General features: G+C 40.3%; 1 protein-coding gene across 6 annotated transcripts in view; it reads right to left on the reverse strand.

Moving 5' to 3' along the window:
- Positions 1 to 661: 661 nt before the first annotated feature.
- The window catches only part of pom121 (POM121 transmembrane nucleoporin), a 61,478-nt gene continuing 42,622 nt past the window's right edge, over positions 662 to 19,517 (reverse strand). The window contains exons 12-14 of one of the 6 annotated variants that reach the window (XM_078548454.1): positions 17,901 to 17,939; positions 11,532 to 11,654; positions 662 to 9,329 (exon numbers count right to left, since the gene is read on the reverse strand). In XM_078548454.1, coding sequence (XP_078404580.1) covers positions 9,238 to 9,329; positions 11,532 to 11,654; positions 17,901 to 17,939 — 254 coding nt within the window. In that variant the 3' untranslated portion in view covers positions 662 to 9,237. Of the gene's footprint in view, positions 9,333 to 11,531; positions 11,655 to 17,900; positions 17,940 to 17,964; positions 18,113 to 19,517 lie in introns of those variants that run through there. The other 5 variants (XM_078548453.1, XM_078548456.1, XM_078548455.1 and 2 more) reach the window with 5 other exon arrangements.

Here is a 19,517-nt window from a genome sequence, read left to right on the forward strand (position 1 = left end):
CTCCTTCAACAGCAGCTTTTTTTCCCACTTTCGTCTCTCCACTATTGGCAGCTGATGCTTCATCCATCATATACCTATCTTCAAATTCCACCTCAACAAGTCTGCTTTGCTGCTTCCCTCTGGATTAGTCTCCTTAAAATCTTGGGGCATTGTGACTGGAGCATAATGTGTAATTTTTCCTTGACTTGAGGGGTTAAAATGAATGGGTGGAGTAGTTGTAAAAGGCAGCTTTCCACCACCACCCCCAAAAGGCACAGCACCAATCCACAAAGAGATCTCAGTTTAAGAATCTGCTCCGCTACAAGGGGCTCAGTACCCTTTAGTTAGGGAAGGGAAGAAACAGTGGGGTTCCATACCAACGTACAATTCTTATTGCAAAGCGTGTATCCATGGATGTAGAATGAGGAGAAAATTAAGCTTGGTTCTAATATGTGAAGTTCTGGCAAACTCACACTTGAAGAATGAACATGTGGTGAGGTACAAGATAGCTACTGTCAACAATGGAATTAAAACCTTCAAGACAAAATTAAGAGGTGACGACAGCTTGTGCACAGAGAGACTGCAACGAGTGGCTACTATTCCCATACAGGAATATCTGATAGTTGGTCAAGTTCAAGTACAAACCGTGTCAAGAGTGTAGTGTTTGAGCAAAACAAAAGTGTTATAATCACAGCTTTTTATTTAAAACCATTTCCATTTAATGACATAAGCAAAAATCAGATCTCTGCACATTCGCAGCCAGCTCTACCTCTGCACATTCACTCACTAGTTCTATCAAGCTAGGTAGCACTGATAGAAGTCTACAATTTTTCTTTAAAAAAAAAGCATACTAACAAATCTTCACAACACCCGTTCTACAGCTTCCTCATCAGCACTCGTCACTCAGACATGTTTGTTACCATTCAGTCACGGGGGACCATACATGCTGTTGGGATCAATGTAATTTCTTGCCATATATTCAGTAGAAGTACATAGGTATATACTCTGTAACTGCCTCTTCTGGGCCAAAATGGTATGTTTAAGCGCAAGACATTTCCTATATCCAGAAAAAAATCTGTTACTAAGATTGAGGAAGTTGATGGAACCTAGACAGTTAATGAGATAATCTCAAATGTTGCAGTGTGTCAAAAATTAGGCATAAATGGATCTTTGGAATAGACAGTTACAAAATGATGAAAACCTCAGCTCATCAATCCAGTTATTACAAAAAGTTTGGATGGAAATGTGAGATAGAGTGCAAGTTATGCCCATTTTTCGTGTTGAGTATTCAGTTCCGTAAGTCTAACAGGGCATGTGTGATGTAAAACAGAAAAATGCTTCAATTAAAACAGCTTGCATGTTCTTCGGCTTTCCCCCTCCCAAATCTAAATGTAGCGCTCGACATCCTGCCACATTTCTTTGGCCAGCCAGTACGGTTTAGGACACAGGTGATCAGCTAACATGCAGATTTCCTTCCTCACTAAAATGCAGCACTTCTGCCACCAAAGTGCTCCATCCAACAGCCTGGAAGAAGACTAACAGAGAAATGGCAGGTGAAACTGGGATTCAGACTTATAACCTTAGAGTTTAGTCTTGTACTGATGAAGCTACTGAAATTCTCCCACAGGATTCACTCAATAGCAAATCATTCACAATCCCAACAGCTGCCTGCTTTTCTTTTAAGAGATGTGCTCTGAAGGGCAGCTTCAGTCATTTCAAATAAAGCAACTCATTAAAGTTGGTTATTAAAGAGAAACCTCTTTATGGGGCCACTGCAAGGAAACTACCTCACACTAATATGATTATTTTAATTCCGGTAACAACAAATGTACTGCTGATTTTTTTAAGGCAGGGTGACTTGGTAATGACGCAAAAATAATGGGCTCACACACAGGGGGGAAAAGTTTCCCACACCATCTAAAGAGAGAATTTCCAGTAACTTCCATATGTTACTTCCGAGTTACCCAATAAAGGACTCCATTTCTGTCCTTTTTTGGATATGCCCCAGCCTGAATCATCCCAGGGAGAATTTTAAGTAAATGTAGGGAGGAAAGATCAGAATAAATATTACAAAAATGATGAAAATTACCACAACCCTTGTGATTTTGTAATTCAGAATGTGGCGCAGTCAATTTTCCCTCCTGAATTGAACGTGCAATGCTGCTTAACGGCCCGAACCAGAATTAGCCACTTGCCATTTCATGCATCAGACAGTCCTGAAACTCAGCCTGTGGTCAACAATGCGGGAGATCTCAAGAAATGGACATAACATAAAAAGAATCAAAACTGACTTTAGGGAGGTAATCAAATACTGAGAGCTACATACCCATCCCACTGTAATTCAGTCTGCTTCCTCATACTCCTCTCAGCCATGAGAGCAGGTAAGACCCCTTAGGTTTCTATCAATGCTACGCTTCAACTGGGAAAAGGGATGTGTGGCACTGAGTGTCTTCTCAGCCTCAAATTCTCCTTGCCTTTGGAAAAAGTGAAGAGCTTCCACTTCCCATTAGTCCAGCAAGGACCACTCAGGAAAAGGAAGCTCCTGGGCAGAAGCCACTAACTTATTACACCAGGCATTGGTGCAGCAACATTATCATGGAATTTTTTTCCAAGTGGTAACTCAGTCCCAGTGCCTATTCTACATGTGCAAGCTTAAACAGTGAGTCAACTGGACATTCAACTATGTATGGTATCACAACTGATATCCACATACATGCATTTTCTAGCATGAATAGCTGGATTGAGAAGAATGGATATAGTAACAAGGATCTAGCTGTTTTTCTTCACCCCCAGCCCCCATTCAAGCCAGTGCTAATGAGGTCAATGATTATGCACCAATAGCTGCTACTTCTGAGATCTGCTTACTAAATACAGATTGGGAATCAAAGCTGGCAAATCCTGGTGAGGATAGCTTAACAAGAGAACACGTTATAGTAATCATCCATTTGAGCTATTCTCCTAAATGATATTTCCATTGCCTGAAATAACCAAAACCATCTAATGTCAGATTTTTTCAAATCCACTTTAAACCAGATGAACTTAACAGTTTGAAAAAATAAAAAACTGCAGCTAAAGTAAGTCACCTGAAACAAATCTAATAAACATGCTCTCGGAGCAAAGATTCATAGCAAGTTCTCATGATGTGTGTGGAAAAGTCACCATTGACTAATGTTGAAAATACTCAGCAAATCAGGCAGCATCGGTGGAGAAAGAAAGAGTTAATGTTTCATGTCTGAGAACTTTCATCAGACCCCTGAGTCACAGGGTTGAACCGTTAACTCTTCCCCCACAGATGCTGCCAGGCTTGCTGAGTAGTTCCATCTCTATTTTTTTGTCAGATTTCCAGCATCCGCAGTATTTTGCTTTTATATTAATATAAATTTTAGGTGATCAATATTTATGACTCAGCAGTTACTGAAATGGGATATTAAATGAGCTAATTAATTTACATAGGCCAAGTAATTCACTTAAAGCAGGGGTGTCCAACGTGGAGCTTGTTGCAACCCCCGAACCCGAGTAGCAGCCCCGTTTGCAATGGTATTTGTTTTTGGTTCGATCCTGTTGGAATTCTGTGGGCTTGGGAATTTGGAAATCCACTCCTACCTCTATGCTACAGAATTTCCAAATCAGAACACCAAGATCTGTTAATATCAGCAATTCTGATATATACAAATCAATGGGAACATAAAATATAAATATCATATGCGCTCCCCGCTTGCCCACTGGACCCACCAATGTGATCCGGGATGACAAAAGATTGTACGTCCCTGATTTAAAGTGATCTGGATAATTGGAAGGAGGAAAATGATTAAAGCAGTGAGATTCAATTAAGCAAACTATTCACTTAAAAGATTTCAGTATATGACAAGGAGTGGTGCCTTTATCCATTTAAGCACCGTAAAATCCAAATTCTAAGAATTGTGGAAAAAAACATTTTAAAGGCTTAAGTGTTTGCTACATTATATTGGACAGAAGACCAGGAAAGGGGTAAATAATTACTGTAAACAAGAGTAATGATAGCATGTAAAAGTAAAAGAGGGTCATGCAAACGGTATCTGCAGCTTTAGTAAATGTGTGCGCTATTTCTCATTAAAACTGCAATATAACAACCATCTCTGAAATTCCTGGAGATATTAAAATAAAGGGGACTAAGACTTGATGCTTCAATAATGCAGTGAAAGGGCTGGCGCATAAGCCCACACTGTACTGCTGGGTATGAGTGTTATCAGTTGTGCAACAGTGCAGTAAATGCCAATACCTTGCTGTGGCATGAGATTCCCTCTTACGGGCAAGGAAGTAGTTTAAAATACAGTATTGATTGTTACATATAAAAAAAAAATCAGTGGCTCAGACTGTTTTACTTTCCAAAAAGATGATGGATTGTGTGGAATTAGCTAGCCATGCAGTAAGTTAAACAGGGGAAGAAACAAGCACAAGTTAAACTTGGAAGATAATCCAAAAATCAGATGTATCTAGTTTTCTTCATTTAAAGTCCCATAATCTTGGAAAATAACCCGTTTATAGCCATTTCTGCCTATCACAAAGTTGTCAGCTCAAGTGTCTTGCCCTTAATAATCAATTCAGCAGCAATCAAATATATATACACACATTTCTAAATTCAAAGGTGCCTAATTTGAAACCCACCTACACAATTGGCTTGGGGGTCAAGCAGGGGGAGCAGCAGCAATTACAACCATTTATTGGAACACATGAACCCAAAAACTGACCTAAACAATTTTGTTTTTTTATGAACATGAAATTCATAGGACTTTACAAGTAGTGTTAAACTCAATGTGGGCATTTGACTAAAGAGGCACCTGAATTCAAAATCAAGACTCCAACATGCATGGCAGGCAATAAAACTAATCATGCTTTAGTGAAAATACACAAGTAAAGGTCAACCATTTTCTTCCTCCTCCAATCTTTCTCTCCTGAAGGCGGTCAGTTGGCAGGATGCAATCTCACAGGAACCAGCATCTCTCTCCTACCTTTCAACTGAGTATTCTTCAGGATTAACTGGGTGTTCAAACTAATCACAGTTGAACCCAACCCTGTTCTCTTCAGACACCCAGTGTGCAGATATTCTAGCGGGAACACCGGAAAATGATTAGGTGCAACTTGGATCACTTTCTCCCCCTCCCGAAGCTTGCAATGCCCGCAGAACTACCCAACTTATGATTAGTATTTCCTGTCTGAGCCACAGAATTACTGAGACCTCCCTGCTTTTTATAATTCAGCACTGTACCAAGAAATGAATTTACATACAGGACAATTTAAACTAGTTCCAAGTAGGAGCTTCCCCCAATCTCCTTTAACACTGCGAAATGGACTACAAAATGTGATCTAAACTATACAGATTAGGAAGATCACAGGTTCAGATACTGTCCTGTACTAAGTTAATCAATCTCTGATATAATAGTGAATGGGCTTTGGGAAGCAACAAATGTGTGTAGAATAGTATTCTATCACTAGGTAAAGTGCTTACAGGGGGGCTGGGGCGGGGGGGGCGGAAGAGTCACAAAAAACTTTCCATCCGTAAAATTTTTTTCTGTTGGGCAAGCAATCTCACTTTGTTCAGAATGGATGTTAGTTTCAATGCTAATTTCGATGCTCAATCATATAATACCTAGGAGAGCGCAACACTGTCTCCTGCATACCAATAATTACAGCCTTTTTGTCCTGTCCAACTGAAAAAATAAAACATTACTAGCTGTTGACATGAACAGCATTGCAAAATTTTCATTTGCACCCACACATTTGATAATCAATGGGTATCATAGAAACCAAATAAAACGTCAGTAGTTTTTTTAAAAAATGCTCCCCTTCCTTCATTTCAAACAAAAACCTCAGCAGTGGCTGCTTCCTGGCTAACGGACTGCAGAGGGGATCGCATTTATAATGGATCCTGTGCTTATGCGATATCCACACATACAGGCATTTACCAGTGGGCAGAACTGGGAGAAACAGCAACAATAGCTAATAACTTCCCTTCCATAGTTTAGGGAGTGGAAGGCACATGCATCCTGTAGCTACCCCAGCTGTGTTCTGCTAACACAGCATGGACCAGGAATTGACCTTGGTATTTTATTTTCTCTACAGCTCAATGCCAACTCAGAATGAATGAAGAATACACCATATCTACTGAGAAATCAAAAGGAAATTTAAAAAAACCTTTAAATGACACCCAAATTTTATCCAGTATTATTTTGGCCCAAATACAGGCATGGGTATACCAACCTATGTGTAACTTGCAGCAAAAGAAAAATCATTGCATCCCAACTGTTATTTCACACACCATTAGTTCTTCCAAACTTACTCACACCAACTTCATATTCCATATTTAAAACCAATTTGTACATACAATTGTTTACCAGAAGTATACTATTTAACCAGTGTAGCATTAAGTCTCAATGAACCAAGCTTGAAGGAACGTATAAGTTTTTGCTTAAATATAAAAATAAAATTTGCATTTTTTTAAACAATTTTATCTAAATTTAGAAGTTGCCAATCACCCGCACACATTCATACTCAGACGTCACAAAATGGCAGTCGTTTAATGGGATGAGGAGGAATCTTCAATCTGTCTAGCCACTTGGGCCAGCCAGAATTGTCTTAAAAACCTTCCAATGGAAATGGTACAAACATTCTCTGAAAATTGTTCATAAATGGTTAGATTGCAGTGTCTAACAGAGCAATGTATGGAATTAATGATTGGATGTTATGTTGTAAAAGAGGTCATCTCAGTTTTTTTTTTAAATCTTCTGCATCCCACCTCATCCTCTATTAACTTTAGTCCTCCCTCTTTAAACCACTCTTGATTTTGTTATTTATACCTCTCTAAGTTAGTCAATTTTTAGCCATAGTGATGGGGAGGTAACTCATTTCCAAATTGATCAATGGCAGATCTCACAGCATTGTACACTGACACTTCATAGTTTGAATGGATAAACATTGTCTTCACCATACTACCCAATGCAAGGCCTCATTAGTTATTGGGCACTTATCATTTGGGAAACAATGAAGATCAAAACTAATTGCATATGGCCGGCAACGTGAAAAATACCTAGGGATGGGGGTGTGTGGAAAACAGGGATTAGATGAGGTCACAGACAACACGAAGGGGGTTAGAGAAAGCCCAGTTCTGTTACCACATGGAGACGGCAGCTGTTTTGTGAAAAGGAGTTGCAAAATTTACAAGTGATTTCATGAAGAGCACAAGAAGGATTATTGTTTCTCCATGTAAACATATTCAGATTAACTTGTGTGGGATGCTGCCTCCTCTCATTCCCCTCCAAATCCTACCCCATTTCTGAAGCTTTCCTAATTTGCATTCAGCAGCTCAGAGGATGGGGCAGATTTCACTATGGTAAACAAACCGCTACACCAATTGACCATTAGTAGATTGGTCATGTGTCCTAAGGGGCACTCCTATCTGGACTACAGGGCATAGACAGCATTTGAATGCCAGTCCACAACAGGTCTAAGGGCCCCCAAAACTGGCATTGTCATGTTGCCCAACACTAAATTGGTTCCTGAGAAGCCCTGCTCAGTGTGTCACAAGATTTACTAAAACAATTTGCCAAAAACCTCCAAAACAAAAATAGATCAGACCTCATAGCCTGTCATGAACTTGGTATTACAACTGCATTACCACCATAAGACTGGAGAGATCCTATTGCAAGGCTCCAGTCATATCAGATTTTTGACAACAGGAAGCATGAGGTTTGTATAATACGTGATCTGTATCCCACCAGTTATAAAAAAAGTGCTACGCAACGTGACTATGTGCCCAGTATAACAACCACTCCTAATAAAATCTGAGAGTTTAAAGTCAAGATTATTCAAAAAATTTTGATGAGCCACTTTTTTTTAAAAAATCTTTTGAAAAATCAGTTTGTTTTTAATAAAGAAAATTAAAACAGGTACATTTGCAAGCTGCACCCAAATAAGATGCAAGTACCTAGTCGCAGTTAAAATATACACGGTATATATGTATACATGTACAATTCTTAACACTGCCAGCCAAAGTTTTGGTATAAGCTGAAAAATTTTGTATTTTTTTTAACATTATAGCACCGGAATTTTAAAATCTGTTTTTGAAAGTCCTATATTGTGTAATCGGAACCTCCTCCAAAACTAGCCATGACTGCCATTTCTCCATATAACACTGCTTAATGTGTCACGCAGTTATAGTAGCAAAACACTATCGCATCAGATTAGCAAGAGTCAGATTCACATATATCCAATGAACCAGCCAGGTCCGGCATTACTAACATGCCGCCACACATACTGAAATTTTTCCTCCAAACTCGATTCACTGAGCAAAAACGTGAGATATACAAGCAAACACTGATAACATTACTGTATAAAAAAAAGTCTGACATTTGGGGAGGGGAAAGGGAGTGGGGCTGGAGGAGTAGCATGGGAGGGGAGAGCAATTTGGATTTGTTTCCTTTGCCTAACTAAACAACATAGATTTTAAAGAAAGCTACTCACAATAGGAAAAATAAAGAACAGAGGTAGGCAGCAAAGCAAAAGATGTTGAGAAGTGACTCAAACAGGCACAACATTTTCTTTTCCCACGTTTCGGTTAAGGTTTAGAATTCTTGTCAGGTGTAAACTAAAATGAATGAAGTATCCAAGGAAATGCGAGGGAGTACAAAAAGAAAGAAAAAGACTTAACATTAGCCTCCAGTTCAGTTTTGCCTTTGGACAGAAGACACCACAGGAAGTGGTGATATTACTGGGAATTGTGCCCTTAAGAAATGTAATTAAAAAAATGTTTTCAAGTGCAGCAATATGTACAAAAAAGGGTCAGTCCAGAAAGGTCTGCAAATCACATTTTACAGCAACCTTTAAAGTAAAACATTTCAAGTAAAGCTATGTCTGTTGCTTACTGAGTCACCCATTACTGCTGTACCCTGAACCAAACTAAGATCACTGTTCTGCAGTGGTCAGTTTAAAAAGGATGTATGAACTTAAGACGACGAGGGCTTCACTGCAGTCCAACGAGCTTTTCGTATTGTTGCAGAGAAATATTTTTCAGCAGCCACAAGCCATTCGTTGACAGTTCAAGCCCAGAGGAAAAAAAAGACCTAAATTTAAACACAATTTTTCTCAAGTATATATTGTCAGCTTTTGAGGTCAGTTGCCTGCACATCCATGACTGGCGTTGTTTAGGGTACAAAAGTAAAAAGTGGTAATGGTTTTCAGAATAGTCAACACAATGTTCATTTGTGCCATTCACATTTCCAATGTCTATCTCTTCCGTACATGCTGCCGTCTAGCCTGCAATCTCTGTCTGGTTCCAGTAGGTCGAGATCCAGCTCCTATAGAAAAGGTTGGTGTTGCTGCTGGGAGAAACAGAATTGAAGGACAGTTAATTGTTGAGCACTGATATTAATAGCACATGGAAACTGTCCTCTTTCCCATGAACTCATAAAATGACTGTGCCCACGGTAGGGGAAGATCAAGAGGGAATTGCTTTGTGTGGAGATGCAAAACATTCCCAAGTGCTGCTTGGGCCATCTGACATGGGTGCTGTTCACTTTTTTTGTGCAAAGTAATGTAATAAAATGTTGTCAGAGACAATAGACAAGGAGCTGTAAACCAAAACAGTACAGGCACACCTGGAGAAAAGATTTAGCTCAGCAAAGGTTGTACAATCCCAAGTACAAATCTTTGCCACTGTATAGTCATTGCTTTAAGCAGCTGTCTCATTGGAGAACTCAAATAGATGATCATTAATATATATTTGAAATTCACCAGCACAAGAGACATGGTGGTGTATGACGATGCTTCTTGAATCACAATTCCTTCTCAGAAAACCCTGGGGAGGACAGATTTTCACACTTGAGACTTTTAAACCTTTCACATGAACACCTGCCATTATGCAGAAATATCTTAAAAACAAATCTGACTGAAAGTTCCTTGCTATATGATTAGGACAAGCTATCATTTTACGGTGTTTATACCGGAGGCCTGCCACCATCATATCTAGACTACCACATTAAATCAGTGTGTTTTAGGAGTCCTGTCATGAAGCACACAAGGATTACCAAAGTGCGCAATTCTGTTTAACTTCATCTTTGGATTATCCCCAAAAGTTCAACAGCACCAAAAGATTTCTAATGTGATTGGTTTTCCACATATTCACTTATAATACAAAACCCTCCGCTATTAGTGTCTGCCCAGTATACTACTCAATTTATTCTGAAGCCAAATTGGTATTTCTTTGGAGCTTTGTCACGTTGATCAACTGGTTAACAAGTAATTTTAGAGTTACCTTTATGTATTTTCCCATTAGAAAGTTGTTTTCTGAACACAAGTCCTATATGATGAAGGACTCTTGTAAAGACTCAACTTTCTAAGGCCATTCTGTTTAATTACTTCATCAGGCATTTAAATGTTGCCCAAAAGGATATGGTAGTGTAGTGGTTGGGTTAGTAAACAAATAGTCCAGAGAATGCAAATTCGAATCCCACCATAGCAGTTTGAGAATTTGAATTTAGCTGAAAAAAATTCTGGAAATTGGAAAAAAAGCGACCAATTGACATAAAAACCCAACAAGATCACTAACCCCTTTAGGGTGAGAATCTTGCTGTCCTTACGCAGTCTGGCCTTTGCCAATGTTTTGACTTAACTGCCCTTTGCATTGGCTTAGCAAGCTACTTAGTGATACCAAATCTTCACTATACGGACTGCAGTGAATCAAGGCGTAGGCACCCCCATCTTCTCAATGAAACCAGAAATGGGCAATAAATGTCAATGAAATCCATACCCTAAGAATGAATTGTTTAAAAAAAAAGTCTCTCTAATCTTTAATTCTTTACACTTTGTGGAAAAATACATGGACTGAAATTGGCAGCCTGCATCAGTGTTTTCGCCTTAGGTAAGCTTGAGCCAAGCTTGCAGAAACAATGTCTTTTTAAAGGGGTCTCAGTTTTTGATTGTAGAGTCACTGATATAGTCAGCGTTTTCTAAGGGGTGATTTGCATAGGGGCCTAATGATTCCAAAAGCAATATACTGATTGAGGTACACTGATTTAGTCCAGTTGGCCAGGCTTGCAGGGGAGTTCAAATCCTTTGAGCAGGATCATTTTAATCCAATTGAAAATGCCATGGGTTTTTACTGGAAGCATCCATTTCCCAAAAGCTTTATTGAATTCTCAGTTATGTTTTTTTTTGATAGCTGGATGAAATAGTCCCTGCTCACTGCACCACCAATCCCTTAATATTTGATTGGGTTGATACCACTGACATTCCAATATATGATTTGAACAAAAGCTTTGTCAAAGCAACTCATACATTTAGGAGACACGCCCTGATATGACTGTCTGACTCCTGTCAACAAACATAAGCTGTATTCTACAATTTCCCCCATCCGTCAAACCACAGGAGAAATGCGTAGACCCTCTACTCTGCTACAAACAGCTACTTGGGCTCCTTGAATTGGTGTAACTGTCAGGGATACACAATGGAAATGAGGTGGTGAAACAGGTAACCACTGTATCATTTGTAACATGGGCCTGCAACGATGGGTACTTTCTTACCAAATGTCGATGCTGCTGCTGCACCTGCTCCTGGACTCCCAAAATTTGATGCTGGAGCACCAGTGGTCCCAAAGGAAAAGTTGCCACTTGGAGTACTCTGTCCAAATCCAGGTGCAGTAGTCCCTGGAAGAACAGAAAAAGACCATCAAGTATTTTATACATTCACAAATTTATATTTACATTTATACTTATACAAAGACATTTATACAGAGTCAGTAGCAAATACAAACATGTCTTGGTTTTTGAGAGAGAATGAGAAATTTCTAATACTACAGATACAAACCTTTTATTTTACAGCTCCAAAAAATCTTGCTGCTTCCTTTAATGAATTATTCTCTCTTTCAAGATATCCTGTAATGTTTTACCTGCTATTCACCAATAGCTCCCAGAGTTATCTTTGGTGTTACATTTATACTTTTCCAATCCTTGGACAATGTTTTCACTGAATTTCTGTAGCATCAAGGCTCCATCTCCAAAACATAGCCCAACTTGGTCCCACCTCAACTCATCTACTGCTGAAGCCCTCGTCCTCACCTTTGCTACCTCTTGTTTTGACAATTCTAATTCACTCCTGGCAAGTCACTCAGGTTCAACCCCCAGTAAACTCGAGGTCATCCAGAACTCTGTTGCCTGAATCCTAATATACAAGTCCTGTTCACCCATCATCCCTGTGCTTGCTAACCTATATTGCCTCTCAGTTAATCAATGCCTCAATTTTAGGATTTTCATCCTTGTTTTCAAATCCCTCCAAGGCCTTGTCCCTCCCTATCTCTGTGATCTCCTTCAACCCTACAAGGTATCTGTACTTCCCCAATTCTGGTATCCTGCACATCCAAATTTAATGACTCCATCATTGATGACCATGCCTTAATCTGCATAAATCCTAAAGCTCTGAAATTCCCTCACTAAGCCTCTTTGCTTCTTTATCTAGCTTTTCTCCTTTAAGATGCTCCTTAGAAAAGTTGTGTTACAGACAGGGGGGGCTTAATTTACACAGCACTAATTTCTCCTCTCGCCACCTGTTCATAAGCAGAAAGGTGTTCTTGATTTGCTTCCCCTTTATAAGCACTGGTGTATTTCCCAACCCCTCGGTTTTGGTGTGATTCAATTTATATTAATAACCCAATAGCAAACTCAAGATAGGATGAACTCAAAGAGTTAATTTATTTGCACCTTGCATCTTGGCTCTAATTGCCTGAATTTGAGAACAAGGAAAACCCTACTCATGTCAGGGATTGCAATAGTTAAGATAAGTAAAACATTAGCCAATAACACCCCACCTTCAAAAAAATTAGCCTAAAAATAACTTGTATTTATATAGCGCCTTTAACATAAAACAGCCCAAGGCGCTTCAGAAACATTATTTAACAAATAACACTGAGCCACATTAGTATGTCAGATGACCAAAAGCTTGGTCAAAGAGGTAGGTTTTGACGAGAATCTTAAAAGGAGGAAAGAGAAGGAAATGGAAAGACGGACAGGTTTAGGGCAGGAATTCCAGAGCCCTAGGCCCTACTGCAGAGTAAAGCTCCAAACAGCTAAAGCAGTGAGGAAAAATACAAAACGGCAGTCACAGAATAAAGCACATGTTAGATGCAATCTCTCTAAAAACCAAGCTAAAATGGCCAATTTATCATAAATGTGCAGACTTAATCTAATAATTCACTTCTGAAAGGCCAATATTTAATTGTTTTTCACCAAAAAGTTTTCTCCCATTTCCTTGAGGCGCTGACCTCTGCTGGATGCAATTGCACAGGCATGCCAACCTTCTAAGATTTTTCAGGTAGTCATTCTTCATGCTTGAGCATTGATGGACTATTCAACTGTAGGAGACACCACAGACATGTCCAGACAAATATACTCCTCAGCTGGAGGGATGAGATAGAAATTCATGTGGCTGATTTTTCACCTTACATATTGACATGTAGTATGTGTAACTGCCAACTGTTCACATCATTCATCTGCTTGTGCTGCTCAGTGTAGGAATTTGCACTTCCTAGGCATCGTCAATTGTATTCCATACATGCACAAAGTTCCAGTGCTTGCATGGAAGAGCTAATGTTCGTCAGTGTCTTGGTGCTGGGAACTTGGGAAGGGAAAGCTTACAGCAAAATTGTTTCATTTTAAATCTAGCTTTTTAAAATACAGCTAGATATTTTCTAGCAACAGCTATACTGTACGCAAACCAAAATATTCCAAACGATTTGTTTTTTGAACATCAGTTTACAGCACCAGAAAGATGGCATTCCCCTCAATCAGTCATGTGCTGCATTGAAAATCTGACCATAAAAAGCACAATGGGATAATTTCAAATCACAATTGAGGGCCAATTGTTTTGGATTTCTCTCAAAAATGCAAGTACAGACACAATAAGCCATTTAGTCTCCCTGTGTACTTTAAAAAACCCAAAGCTCTATTTTGTACTTGCAAACTTGGGCCGTGATCAGATAGAGCATTTTAAATTGTACATGTGTTTCTAGGTTGACCACTGGAGATGGCAGCGGAGTCATGTGTGGTGATATAACAGCAAATCACTGATCTGTACTTGTTTCAGTCCGATTTTCTTAACATACTAGCAATGCAATGCTAAATATATTATTGGAAAGAACTTAAAAAGAGTCTCCTTGCTCATACATAGAAACATAGAAACTAGGAGTAGGCCATTCAGCCCTTCAAGCCTGCTCCACCATTCAATATGATCATGGCTGTTCCTCTATCTCAATGCCATATTCCCGCTTTCTCTCCAAAACCCTTGATGCCCCTAATATCCAAAAAATTTTCAATTTATTTCTTGAATTTACTCAGTGACCCACCTCCACAGCCTTCTGTAGTAGAAAGTTCCACAGGGTAACCACCCACTGCGTGAAGAAATCTTTCCTCATCTCAGTCCTAAATGGCCTGCCCCATATCCTGAGACTGTAGCCCCTGGTTCTAGGCTCCCCAACCAGGGGAAACATCCTCCCTGCATCTAGTCTGTCTAGCCCTGTTAGAATTTTATATGTTTCATTCCCTCTCATTCTTCTAAACTCCAGTGAATACAGGCTCAGTTGAACCAATCCCTCCTCATACGACAGAACTGCCATTGCCAGTATCAGCCTGGTGAACCTTCGCTGCACTCCATCTATGGTAAGTATATCCTTCCTTAGGCAGGGAGACCAAAACTGCACGCATACTCCAGGTGTGGTTTCACCAAGGTCTTGTATAACTGCAGTAAAACATCCCTACTTCTGAACTCAATCCTTTTGCAATGAAGGCCAACATACCATTTGCCTTTCTAATTGCTTGCTCCACCTGCCTATTTACTTTCATTGACTGGTGTACAAGGACACCGAGATCCCTTTGTACGTTCACGTTTCCCAATATATCACCATTTAAATAATACTCTGCCTTTCTGTTTTTCACACCAAACAGTATAACTTCACATTTATCTACGTTATACTGCATCTGCCATGTGTTTGCCCACACTCACAACTTGTCTAAATTGCCCTGAAGCCTCCTTGCATCTTCCTCACAACCCCACCCACTTCACTCCACTGCCTTCAAATCCTGAAAGCTCGGATAGTTGAGAGAAGAAGAAAAAAAAACAAAAATTAGGCAGTTCAGTAATGATTTGACTGATGTAGAGTTAGCACTTGTGGGGAGTACCTGCATGGAAAAAGCAGTAATATTCAATAGAATATCTTGGAAGGAGATCATTCAAAAAGTGCATTACATTTTTGAAACAAAAATCACTTTCAGCACAATGGCAACACTGCAACATTGCATTTATTGCTCATCCTCAGTTGTCCGAGGTGGTACTGTGGTAAGCTCTCCTGCAGTCATTGCGGTGATGATGCTCCCACAATGGCTAGCTAGAGAATTTCAAGATCAAGATTCAAGGTTCCAAGATCAGTGATAACAAAGGAAGAATGATAAATGGCCATATCAAGATGGAGTGTGAGTTGGGGTGATGGTACTTCTGTGCTGTTGCTTCTCTTCTTGCTGGTGAACATCGTGGGTAATGAGGTGCTCCAGAAGTTAGATTGCTGAGTTGCTAAATGCACCCATACATCCTTCAGCTGGTGGAGAAGAGTGAATGGATATTGAGCTAAGTGGTAGAAACACAGAGCAAGCAGTCTGCTCTGACCTGGATCGCCCATTGCAATGCTCACTTTATCTTTACAGTAAAGTGGTATTGAGGCATCAGAAGCAAGCCACTTCTCTAGAGTACCCAGCCTGTCCTCCTTGTGTCAATGCTAATATGGCTGGTCCAGTTAAGCTGCTTTTCAATAATGACCCCCTTATGTTAATGGTAGGGGAATAGCAATAGAAGGGGTTGAATTTTTTTATTGCAAAGGGTAATCACTGTTTGAAGCATATGGATTAATGTTACCTGCCACATGCCAGCCTAAAATGAGATGTTGCCCAAGACCTCCTGCAGGCATGTCTGGGCAGCTTTGTAATTAAGAGAAATCTGCTTCTGATGCCTCAATGCCACTGAGAAATCTGGCTGAAACATATAGAAACATTTGTGAACATCCTCACGCATGACCTTATTCCAAGGATAATTCATGGAGCACCTTAGGATGGTTGGGCTGAAGGCACTATTTTGAGGAACTCCATCAATAATGTCCTGAACCTTTTACAATCATAAACAGCTTCCAGTGTTCAGGTCACTGGAGGGTTTTCCTATCGCCTTCAATTTTGCTTAGGATTCTTGAAGCCCTACTTGCGCAGATACTGCCTTAATGTTGTAGGCTGCATTACCATTCTGGATTTTCAGGCTTCCTTGCTAAGTCATAAAAATGAGAACTGAGTACATGACCCCACCAAGTCTCAAGATAGTTTTAAGCCTAACAGAGTATGCTGTGAAGAGCCTTCTTTAGCGTGATGTCCCTTTAAGGCTGAAGTGGGCTGCGGGGGGGTATTCTGAAAGATGGTTAAATGGTTTCCTGATTTTGGCATCATAGGCATTTCATGGAACCTAATATCCCTGCCATGGGGATGAAAAGCTAAGAAGCAAAGAGTAAATAAAAACCTAAAGCAGTAGGGTTGGGACAGCCAGTATTTTCTCTGTTTGGCAGCTCAGAACACACTGAGAACATGTGTAAAAAAAGAGGAAACAAGCAAGGTTCTCTCTGAATGGAGCAGTTTTCTGTTTGGCAGTTTTCGAAAACATCCTGGTGTTGATGTAGGTCTCTGAGAATAGAGCAGAGGCTGTGTCACTGGGTGTGTTGTACAACTGTAAAGAGCAAAGAGCTTAGGACAGAAAGGTGAACTGACCGTGGATTGGATAAGAGCCACTGTTGCTGTTTCAATGACGTCAGAGATTGTTTAAAGGTGATGGAGAAGGGGATCTCTGGCGATACTGTACCACCAGGACTGCCATGACCTGAATGATAGAGGGGTCATAGACGTGCACCTTGTCGGTGGTATCTATCTCCTGCGGATGGAATACAGTTGCTGGTGAATGCAACTCAATGGCTGAAATGATTGAGTGGGAAGTGAGATATCATTCACAGCAGAAGCAGAGTTTGGAAGACTCAGAGATTGCGATCCCAAATTTGAGCAGGAAGTAATATGAGTGCTTGTAACTATGTTAGGTGCACCTTTGTTGTATCAACTATTTAAAGTGAAATTTACCTCTTGGTTTGAAATATCCTTCATTAATTAATGTTTGAATTTGGTTGATTTTAGTTGGTTTGTTACAGTAAAAGTTTTAAAAAGTGAAATCTTGTCCACGGGTTCTCTTTCTGTTGGCTTTTTAGAGATACCTTTCCTTTAATAGTTGCCAGTCTCCACAGGGTCGTAACTGTACTCAACTAGAGTTACTCGCTGATCTAGCAACTAAAGCAACTCACATTCTAATTTTCTGAAGTACAGATTATACATGGAATACTTGGGCACACATTACCACTTACCTAGAAGGAACCAGCTATTGACAGCGTCAGGGTAGAGGGTAAGAATGCAGCTCTACTGCAACTAATGTCAACTATTACTCAGATAATTTTATGGTACAATAGTTATCTAAATAGATGAAGTGCTATAAAGGAAGGAATATTGTTTTTATTATCATATCAAAATCAATTTTGTCACGTATATAGATTGCTCCCATTTTCTGCTCCCAGGGTTAAGTGAAAGGTAACTACTGCAGCAACAGCTAAGGTTATTAACAACTGCATCTTCTACAGAAAGAGCTGTGCCATTTCTGTTAAGCAGCTAGTCTTGCTGGAGCAGGGAGCAGAGAGCAGAGGCAGCAAAATCAAGGTAAAAATGATCTTCTAAAGCAGACAGCTTTTGTTTTAATATGTCTCCCTTTGCTACTGGTGGAAAGTAGCCAGTAGTGAGCAGCCAAAGCTTACAGAACACTGCGGCATTGCATTAACTTACCAGTCCCAAAGTTCAAACTGGGAGTTCCAAAGTTGAACCCTAGTGGAAAAAAAAGGTGACTGTCACCAGCAACAATTAATCGTTATAAAGTCTGGTTAGAACAAAAAAGGCACTTACAAACTCTGCATTCACACCATTTCAGGTAGACTCGCATGGGCCTCAACACCTTTTTTGAAGGTTCATTTACAGTGATTCAGCTTTCTTCACAGGAGCTGGATTACATAGGAACCAATAACCACTGGACAGCAATATGAGAACTTCCACAATCTGCATTATTTCCTGAATGCTTTTAGTAACTCTGGCTGTAAAATATACGTGGATATTACAGGAGAATAGGATCAGCTTTAGCTATGATGCCCTTCATAGATATAATGGCCTGTAACTTCAGTGCCCCCCAGTGTCGGATTTGGGGTGTACCCCAAAGATATGCTGGGGAATCCCTCTGGGTAGTTCCCAGATAAGGGTTTGCATGACAATTGCCTAGAAGTGCACACATCTTCTGGACAATTGCACTGCGCTGGGAACCATCCGACAATGCGGTTTAAATCGCAAACTTCGGATGGTTCCGCCAGGGTTTTACCAATAGTTACCCATAAAAAGAAAGAATTAAAACCTCTTCTAACGTCTGAGTAACTATTGTAAAGACCCAGGCCAACCCCACGGGACTTCCCCCCCACACCCACCCTTTTAAAACCCCCCCCTACCAAAGACTCTGGCACCCCAACCAGCCCCCCCGGACTCCGGCACACCAACCACTCCCCCCCGGACTCTGGCATCCCTTGCCACCACCCCCAAATTCCACCCTCCGACCTGATATCACCTCCCTCCCCCCCAGACACCCCTGCCCCTCCAAAACCTATCCACTTACCTTCTCCCTGGCCTGTCAATGTCCCTGGCCCTTTAAACTCACCTGCTTTATGGCAGCTGGTTCTGTAAAAAAGGGGGCATGGCCCTCTTGAATACACTGGAGCTAGGCTTCACTGGGTCTGTGAGGAGTCTTTCAATGCAGGCCCCGAGCAGCTCCGGCAAAAGGAAGTGTCAACGTAATTTTCAAGGCCAGGTACATAGATATTTATTTCTTCTAATTCTTGCAGGCCAGCACTTTCCGACATTTGTCAGAGGTTATGGCCCATTGCTGGCCAACAAATCTTAACCACTCGGATAAGGCATCCACAGGCAATTCTTATCCATGGATTCAATCAGCATTTGGCTACCATGCTCTGCCTTCAAAAACCTCAAAATCCATGACTTTGTGTCTTCAATCCCTTAAATCACACCTTTGTCTATGTAACTGTGGAGCCAATGTCACTGAGTGGGCTGCATATCCGTTCAATATTATATGGGAATGCTATTTTCCCTCTGTTTTTCTGGGGAAATCCTGGCCCCTATAGTTCAGGAAACAAAATAAATTGAACTGGGGATGCAAACATGGAACCTGCCACGGTGAGAATTAAACCAATCACATCGCCAAGCTAATTCACACAACTGAGTCGGCTACTTTAGCAAGCACTTCATTTAATGTTAGAATCTGATCCACATGATTCAAGATAACTCTGGTCATATTAAATCAAACCACTGCAAATCTATTCACTTACACTATCGTTCAGTAATAATTAA

Source organism: Cetorhinus maximus, chromosome 9, assembly GCF_964194155.1.
Source record: "Cetorhinus maximus chromosome 9, sCetMax3.hap1.1, whole genome shotgun sequence".
NCBI lineage: Eukaryota > Metazoa > Chordata > Chondrichthyes > Lamniformes > Cetorhinidae > Cetorhinus > Cetorhinus maximus.